General features: G+C 49.2%; 1 protein-coding gene across 1 annotated transcript; it reads left to right on the top strand.

The window, feature by feature from the left end:
- Positions 1–549: 549 nt before the first annotated feature.
- Positions 550–9,657, top strand: dhrs3a (dehydrogenase/reductase (SDR family) member 3a; the record flags this gene model as incomplete). The annotated part of the gene is made up of 5 exons (XM_078425425.1): positions 550–711; positions 2,429–2,548; positions 5,331–5,569; positions 6,641–6,766; positions 8,997–9,657. Coding segments are annotated over 5 exons (732 nt in total), but the record flags the coding sequence as incomplete, so codon positions are not given.

Here is a 9,657-nt window from a genome sequence, read left to right on the forward strand (position 1 = left end):
TTATAAAAACATTACCTTTCCTAGAAACATAAAGATTATACATGTTGAGTTTCTTGTATGTAGTTTATTGTCACGTGTACCGAGGTACAGTGAAAAGCTTTTGTTACGCGCTAACCAGTCAGTGGAAAGACAATACATAATTACAATCGAGCCGTCCACAGTATACAGACACATGATAAAGGGAGTAACGTGAATAACGCTTAGTGCAAGATAAAGCCGGTAAAGTCCGATCAACGACAGTCTGATCTGAGCTTTGTGGAGGTAGACACCAAGTGCTGGAGTAACTCAGCGGGTCAGGCAGCATCTCTGGAGACAAGGAAAGTGTGGCGTTTCGGGTCGAGACCCTGCCGGTGTTGAGTTCCTGACGCTGTTACAGAAGGTTATCTGGAAACGTCCCACCTGTGGTTCTGTTATTCCCCCCTGCTCGTCCCCGTCAGGGGCAGATCATCGAAGCCCATTGTTCAGGGCTCCTCGGCTATGAGAGACTGTGTGTAAATGCAAGGAGGAGGAGCAGTGGCAAGAACAACCTTAACGCGTCCTGTTTTGTGACCCCCGCCTCTTTTGCAGATCATAATCTGGGGTCGGACGGAGAAGTGCCTGAAGGAATCTTGCGCGGAGATCCGCAGCTTGGGAGTGGAGTGCCACTACTTTGTCTGTGACGTAGCGAACAAGGAGGAGGTTTACCAACAAGCTAAAGCTGTACGGGAGAAGGTGGGTCCGCCCTAGAAACCCCCCCGCGGCCCCTCGATCCCTGATGCGTGCACACGTGGGCAACTCACACACTGGTGCAGAGCCAGAGACCCGGGCTTGATCCTGACCACGGGTGCCATCTGTACGGAGTTTGTACGTTCTCCCCGTGACCGCGTGGGTTTCCACTGAGTGCTCCAATTTCCTCTCACACTCCAAAGACGTACAGGTTTGTAGGTAAATTGGCTTGGCATCAATGTACATTGTCCCTAGTGTGTGTAGCTAGTGTACATCGTGGGCTGAAGGGCCTGTTTCCGCACTGTATCTCTAAACTAAACTGAGCTCTGGCTGCAAGCAAACCTGGGATAGACAATAGGTGCAAGAGGAGGCCATTCGGCCCTTCGAGCCAGGACCGCCATTCAATGTGATCATGGCTGATCATTCTCAATCAGTACCCTGTTCCTGCCTTCTCCCCAGGGATGGTAACTTCCTGACCCTAAACATCCCCCTCACAAATGCTGCCTGACCCGCTGTGTTGCTCCAGCACCCTATTTTGCTAGTAATGTCACGGTTCTAACAGGAGCCGTTTAAACACAAGGTCCGTTCTGTCTGAACTGATGGATTTCAGACAGTTTTTAGCCGAGTTGGAGAATTCTCCTGGACCAATCTTGTAATTAGTTCAGTTTATTGCCGAGGTACAGTGATAAGATTTTGTTGCGCGCTAACCAGTCAGCAGAAAGATAGTACGTGATTATAATCAAACCGTCCACATCGTACAGATACACCATCAAGGGAATAATGTGAATAATGTTTAGTGCACGGTAAAGCCAGCAAAGTCCGGTCAAAGATAGTCCGAGGGTCTCGAATGAAGTAGATAGTAGTTCAGGACTGCTCCCTGGTTGTGGTAGGATGGTTCCATTGCTTGGCACAGTGTGGTGGCTATGTTTCCCCTGCCACAAAATATTTAAAGTAACTTCTAACCGAAGCCCCACATTGCATTTCTCTCTCTCTGTCTCCCACTGGAGATTCCACCCCATCACACAAACCAACCTCCCTCCCACTGACTCCATCTACACCTCGCGCTGCCTCGGCAAGGCCAGCAGCCCAGACCATCACACACACAAACCGACCTCCCTCCCACCCACCCACTCCATCTACACCTCACGCTGCCTCGGCAAGGCCAGCAGCCCAGACCATCACACACACAAACCAACCTCCCTCCCACTGACTCCATCTACACCTCACGCTGCCTCGGCAAGGCCAGCAGCATCATCAAGGACCAGTCTCACCCCGGTCACTCCCTCTTCTCCCCTCTCCCATCGGGCAAGAGGTACAGAAGTGTGAAAACGCACACCTCCAGATTCAGGGAGAGTTTCTTCCCGGCTGTTATCAGGCAACTGAACCGTCCTACCACAACCAGAGAGCAGTGCTGAACTACTATCTACCTCATTGATAACCCTCGGACTATCTTTGACCGGACTTTTCTGGCTTTACCTTGCACTAAACGTTATTCCCTTATCCTGTATCTGTCCACTGTAAATGGCTCGATTGTAATCATGTGTTGGCTTTCTGCTGACTGGCTAGCACACAACAGAAAGCTTTTCACTGTACCTCAGTACAGGTGACAATAAACTAAACTGATCTGAGTGAGTGTGAGCTCTTTGTGTAGACGTGCAAGTGTATTTAAACTGGAGGGCGAGTTGAGCCGATGTTTGTGACCAGTGGTTGTGTTTGTGTGTAGGTGGGAGATGTCACTATCCTGGTGAACAATGCAGCCGTGGTCCATGGAAAGACCCTCCTAGACAGTGACGATGACGCTCTCCTCAAGACCCAGCACATCAACACGCTTGGCCAGTTCTGGGTCAGTACACGCCTCTCAGCATCTCCTCAATAACCACCAACACAGCCAGCCTTTCTGTTCATGCCCCATAGGGCATCACAGTGGTGCAGCGGGTAGAGCTGCTGCCTCACAGCGTCAGAGACCCGGGTTCAATCCTGACCACGTGTGCTGTCTGTACGGAGTTTGTACGTTCTCCCCGTGACCTGCGTGGGTTTTCTCCGGGTGCTCCGGTTTCCTTCCACACTCCAAAGATGTTCAGGTTTGTAGGTTAATTGGCTTTGGTAAAATTGTAATTTGACCCTAGTGTGTTTAGTATTAGTTTACGGGGATCGCTGGTCGGAGCAGACTCTGTTGGCTGAAGGGTCTGTTTCCGTGCTGTATCTCTAAACTAAACTATTATCTCTAAACTAAACCTGACACTGCTGTAGACACACAATGCTGGAGTAACTCAGCGGGTCAGGCAGCATCTCTGGAGAGAAGGAATGGGTGACATTTCTGAAGAACGGTCTCGACCGGAAACGTCACCCATTCCTTCTCTCCAGAGATGCTTCCTGACCCGTTGAGTTTCTCCAGCATTTTGTGTCCACCTTCAATTTAAACCAGCATCTGCAGTTTTCTTTCTTACACTGCATCTGCAGTTCCCAGTAGCGCACACTGCTGTGTGTCACGCACCAACACACAAGTGTTGCTTTAAACGACCCACAAGCGTATTGGAAGAAAGTGGTTCTATTTGACTTGTTCCCGGGCCAACGTTTTCTTGCCAAGGCTAGGTTGGCAGCCTATCCATCTTCATTGCTGTTTTGTGATAAGTTCTTTGTTATGTTTGGCAACAAGATGGTCTCCACACTTCAACATAATGTGCTTGGGTGAGACGTTGCAAAATCTGTTGAAGTGCAATATAATGTTTCTTCACTTCATATGAAAGTTCACCCCAACATTTCCAAATCCTGCAATCTGGCTAGTTTCCAACTTTAAAGCTGATGCATACAAGTTGCAGTGTACTCTCTGGGAGACTGGCTCCCTGCTACATCCGGCTTAGGTTTTATCATGATAGTGTGCTCAATATATAGATTATAGCTTACAATTGCCACACTTCTAAGATCCAGCATCATGGACAATGCAGCTCACCCCCTCCATGACACACCGGTCAATGCAGCTCACCCCCTCCGTGACACACTGGTCAATGCAGCTCACCCCCTCCATGACACACCGGTCAATGCAGCTCACCCCCTCCGTGATACACCGGTCAATGCAGCTCACCCCCTCCGTGACACACTGGTCAATGCAGCTCACCCCCTCCGTGATACACCGGTCAATGCAGCTCACCCCCTCCATGACACACCGGCCAACCTGAGGAGCACTTTCAGCAACAGACTGGTCCCACCAAGATGCAGCACAGAACGAACGCCACAGGAGATCCTTCTTCCCTGTGGCTATCAAACTACAACTCCTGCCCCTTCTGTGGTGGGGTAGACCGAGACCGAGACCGAGACTGACTCCCCCCCCATCCCCAATCTTTGCACGTCCCCAATCATTTCCACTGGTCACTTTAATTTCACGTTTCATGTATTTTGTGTTTTTCTGACTGTTGGCAGATCAATCTCCCTCCTGGGCTAAAGTTCTATCGTATCATTTCTCCCGCCTGTGTACAAGTGGTACCCTCGGCTCTAGTGTTAACGTAGCAATACAACATGAAGCCCACACCAACCGTTGATCAACTGTTCACACTAGTTCCATGTTATTCCCACTTTCACATCCACTCCTTACACACGAGGGCAATTTACAGACGGCCAATTAACCTACAAACAAACCCACACGTCTTTGGGATGCGGGAAGAAACCGGAGCACCCGGAGAAAACTCCGTACAGACAGCACCCGAGGTGGGGATGGAACCCGGGTCTCTGGCGCTGTGAGGCAGCAACTCTACCGCTGCGCCACCGTGCCTTCAACAGATGTTGCTGTTTCCACATCTGGATTGGTTTGAGTCCATAAAGGGGATGGGGTGGTATCTTATGGACGTCACTATATTTAGTTTTGTGTCCACTTTTAAAATGCACTCGAGCAGCTGGCAGTAATGTGGGGAAGTTTAACACTCACATCACCCAAGATTTTACCAGAAATGAGGACAGAGCATTGAACAGCAAAGCACAGCAACAGGCCCTTCGGCCCATCATCCCTGTGCCAGCCATGCCAACTTAAACTGCACATAGATTTACAGTCAGATGGGAAAGATACCAGGAGCCTGAGGGGGCAATGTTTTCACACACAGGGTGTGTGTACGTGCACACATTTGCCAGAGCTAGTTGGGGCGTGCACAATAACATTGAAACACATTTGGACAGGTACATGGAGGGGTGTGGGCTTAAGGCAGATCAATGGGACCAGCTTAGGTTGGGCATTGAGGTTGAGGTTGAGATGAGTTTAGTTTATTGTCACGTGTACCGAGGTACAGTGGAAAGCTTTTGTTGTGCACTAACTAGTCAGCGGAAAGACAAGACATGATTACAATCGAGCCGTCCACAGTGGACAGACACAGGATAAGGAATAATGTTTAGTGCAAGGTAAAGTCTGATTGAAGATGGTCTGAGGGTCTCCAGTGAGGTAGATAGTAGTTCAGCACCGCTCTCTAGTTGGTGATAGGATGGTTCAGTTGCCTGATAACAGCTGTGGAGAACCTGCCCTGTGATCTGGAGGAGATGAGGCTGTTTGGATTCTGTGTCGCTCCTGAACGTGGTCTCCATCCCTTTGCTTTGCTGATAAGACGATGACCTCTGATGATTCTGTTGTCCTCTCTTTCCCACAGACGACGAAGGCCTTCCTGCCGCGGATGCTGGAACTGCAACATGGACACATTGTGTGCATGAACTCCGTGCTAGCGCTGTCTGCCATTCCCGGCGCCATTGATTACTGCACCTCCAAGTCCTCCTCCTTTGCCTTCATGGAGAGCCTGACCCTGGGGCTCCTCGACTGCCCAGGGGTCAGTGCCACCACTGTTCTCCCGTTCCACACCAGCACTGAGATGTTCCACGGCATGAAGACCAGGTCAGTCCCTAGGAGAATATGTGGGGTGGCGCGGCGGGTAGAGCTGCTGCCTCACAGCGCCGGAGACCCGGGTTCCATCCTGACCACGGGCGCTGTCTGTACGGAGTTTACACGTTCTCCCCGTGACCTGCGTGGGTTTTCACCGGGTGCTCTGGTTTCCTTCCACACTCCAAAGACGTGCAGGTTTGTAGGTTAGTTGGCTTTGGTAAAATTGTAAATTGTCCTGAGCGTGTGTAGGATAGTGTTAGTGTGCGGGGATCGCTGGTCGGCGCGGACTCGATGGGCCGAAGGGCCTGTTTCCATGCTGTATCTCTAAGCTAAAACTAGCAAACACTTACCTCCCAGTGGCGAGGATGCTTCTTGTGACAGTGTCTTCCCTGAAGCTGCTCTGTCCGTGTGGTTAGTGGCACGTCAGAGTGGGGGCCAGAGACTGGCACCTCCGTCCCAGCCGGCCGCCATTTTATCTGTTGCCCTTAATTCCCACTGCAGATGATCCATGTGTGTTGAATTCCAGTGTGAGCTTAGATGATGAGGGTTCCAACCTTGGGTCTTGGGTTTGAACTGTTCACCGATCTATTCTGTGCAGGAAGGAACTGCAGATGCTGTTTTAAAATCGAAGGTAGACACAAAAAGCAGGAGTAACTCAGCAGGTCAGGCAGCATCTCTGGAGAGAAGGAATGGGTGACGTTTTGGGTCGAGACCCTTCTTCTGCATCTGCAGTTTCCTTTCCTCCAGAGATGCTGCCTGACCCGTTGAGTTACTCCAGCATTTTGTGTCTACCTTCGATTTTAAAACAGCATCTGCAGTTTCTTTTCCCTACACAAAAAGCCAGAGTAACTCAGTGGGTCAGGCAGCATCTGTGGAGAAAAGGAATAGGTGGTGTTTCAGGTCGGGACCCTTCAGTCTGAAATGTCACCTATTGCTTTTCTCCAGGGATGCTGTCTGAGTTACCCCAGCACTTTGTCTGTATTGTCAGTGTTGGCTTAGATGTGGGTTGATCTCCGTCTTGGGTTTGAACTGTAGACGGTTCTATGCTGTTGCGTGCTGATTTTGCTTGTGGTTTTGTGACAGGTTTCCAAAGCTCTTCCCACCTCTGAAGCCCGACACGGTGGCCCGCCGCACAGTAGAGGCAGTGCGGACCAATCAAGCCCTGCTCCTGCTGCCATGGACCATGCACTTGCTCGTCATCATGAAGAGGTGAGCTCGGCGTGGGGGTCCCGCCTCAGTCAGTGGTCTCTAGGCCACCGTCGCAGAGACCACTCCTCGTAACTGAAGGAGGGTCTCGACCCGGAACGTCACCCATTCCTTCTCTCCAGAGATGCTCCCTGTCCCACTGAGTTACTCCAGCTTTTTGTGTCTGTCTTATAACATCTAACAGCTGGGTCAAGGAGGGAAAGTGGGAGGACAAGCTCTGACTCTGCAAAGAGAAAAATTAAATGATATATGTGTGTGGGAAGGAACTAGATGCTGGTTTACACCGAAGATAGACACAAAAATCCTAGAGTAACTCAGCGGGCCAGGCAGCATCTCTAGATAGAAGGAACGGGTGATGTTTTGGGTTGAGACCCTTCAATTAAATTAATTTAATCAAGGAATGCACTTCTGCGATAACAGATAATTTTTTAAAAAAGTGTACTTGGGAAAGTATGCAGATAGATGAATTATTAAATAAGGCCTCCCTTATTTAGATCTGTCCAGTGAGAAAGAAAGGCAATGTTATCTTGGGTTCCAGACCAAGGAGCGAACGTATCCTTTACATGCCACCCACCGAGTTGCAGCCATGGTTCTTTCATTACCAAGAGCCTGTGAAGGTCACAAGTGAAACAGTGCGATGATATTTTCTGTCAACCATCACGGTTTTGCTTTAGACCAAAGCAGACCAGAGTAGCTCAGAAATTCCGCTGCATCTGAGGAATCGGCAAAGCTTTAATTGGAGGGGAATGTGATCTGTTTGTGGTCTCTTGTTTATGCTTAACTGTTTTATGAATGGGTCATTTGATGAGAGCACTTGGGAAAGTATGCAGATAGATGAATTATTAAATAAGGCCTCCCTTATTTAGATCTGTCCAGTGAGAAAGAAACGGGGTATCAGAGTCCAGAGAAGGGTTCAGTCGAGATTCTGAGTTGGAGAAGACGTTGAAGCATCTTGAGTGAGGGATGCTGCTGGTCTGTGATCTACTGGAGAGTGCAACTGGATCTGGCCTGGCCATGCTTACCTCCAGGCCTGCCGAAGAGAGAGCCTTGTGGTGAAATATCAGAGTTGTTGCCTAATGACTGGGTGGTGAAGGGTGAGAGCCATTAGGAAAAGCAGAAGGAAAGGAAGTAATAAAGTATCAAAACTAACCCACAGCAATGCCTGGAGCCAGCCTTCTGTTCACATCCACCACCACCTTGTGTAGGAAAATAACTGCAGATGCTGGTACAAATCGAAGGTATCTCTAAACGCTGGAGTAACTCAGCGGGTCAGGCAGCATCTAGGAGAGAGGGAATGGGTGATGTTTGGGGTCGAGACCCTTCTTCAGACTGACACCACCACAATAGACAATAGGTGCAGGAGGAGGCCATTCGGCCCTTCGAGCCAGCACCGCCATTCAATGTGATCATGGCTGATCATTCTCAATCAGTACCCCGTTCCTGCCTTCTCCCCATACCCCCTGACTCCGCTATCCTTAAGAGCTCTATCTAGCTCTCTCTTGAATGCATTCAGAGAATTGGCCTCCACTGCCTTCTGAGGCAGAGAATTCCACAGATTCACAACTCTCTGACTGAAAAGGTTTTTCCTCATCTCAGTTCTAAATGGCCTACCCCTTATTCCACCACCTCATTCTTCAAGAGCGTGAACAAAGACTTATATTACATCCACAGGGCAGACAGTTTCCCATTTATCTATGGATTAATCAAATTACCCATTGCCATCAAAATACCAAGTAGTACGTTTGTTTTATCTCTAATCGTACATAAGGCTTTGGAGGCAAGGTGTGAGATGGTGAAGCAGAACTCCACCTAGTCTGGTGGCTTTACACATCATTGGGCAGCTGAAAGTGTGGACATCCAACCAGTGGATTCAAAGTGAGTAGGAGGGAACTTCCAAAGTGTGTTGGAGGGAACTGCAGGTGCTGCTTTACACTGAAGATAGACACAAAATGCTGGAGGAACTCAGCGGGACAGGCAGCATCTCTGGAGAGAAGGAATGGGTGATGTTTCCGGTCTGAAGAAGGATCTCAACCTGAAACGTCACCCATTCCTTCTATCCAGAGATGCTGCCTGTCCCGCTGAGTTACTCCAGCACTTTGTGTCTTTTCTTCTGGATCCAGCCTCGTGAGAGGTGACACACTTCACAATACTTTTACAAAGGAGGGGCTGTTTTAGGAAATATTATGAAAAGGAAACTAGAATGTTTCTGACCTTCCTTTCTCCCTGTTTGCAGTGTACTTCCGCATACAGCCTTGGAAGAGATTTATAGGTTTACCGGCAGTTATGTGTGTATGGACAGCTTCAAAGGACGGACATAAGAGGCCGGCACACATTCATGACTCTCTCTCTCTCTCTCTCTCTCCAAACTCCCGAACAAGTTGGAAGATGAACTTCTCAGGATGTGTGTGGCAGGCCCGTGCTGGCATTTTGCTGTCGGGCCTTGCAGAAGGTAAAGCCTCAGACCGTCACTGGGACCAAGGCTGCCCTGAGCATCCCCTTGGCAGGGTGAACTGTGCACTCCGACAAGACGCTAACAGACGGACAAGAAAACTCGTGACTTGTTTCACGCGAGAGTTAAGTGTCTTCATTCTAAACGTAGCTTGGGAACGTCCACAGCCCTTCACCGTCAAAACTGCGTGGCTTCCGCGTCTGCTCTTCGTGTTGCTGGTCCTGTGTGGCAGACCGCTACTCTGATGTGATGCTTCACCGCCTGGCGATAACACTTGGCATTGCTCTGTTTGACAACAGGAATTCCAGTGACAATTTATCCATTTTTTTCTTTAAAAAAAAATCATGCTGTAAATTTTAATATTTAAACTCTTAATTTGCGCCTGGCCTAAAATTTCTTCAAGTTTAGTGAATGAATAAAATGGAAAATAACAAACTGGCCTGGG

Source organism: Rhinoraja longicauda, chromosome 30 (genome assembly GCF_053455715.1).
Source record: "Rhinoraja longicauda isolate Sanriku21f chromosome 30, sRhiLon1.1, whole genome shotgun sequence".
Classification (NCBI taxonomy): domain Eukaryota; kingdom Metazoa; phylum Chordata; class Chondrichthyes; order Rajiformes; family Arhynchobatidae; genus Rhinoraja; species Rhinoraja longicauda.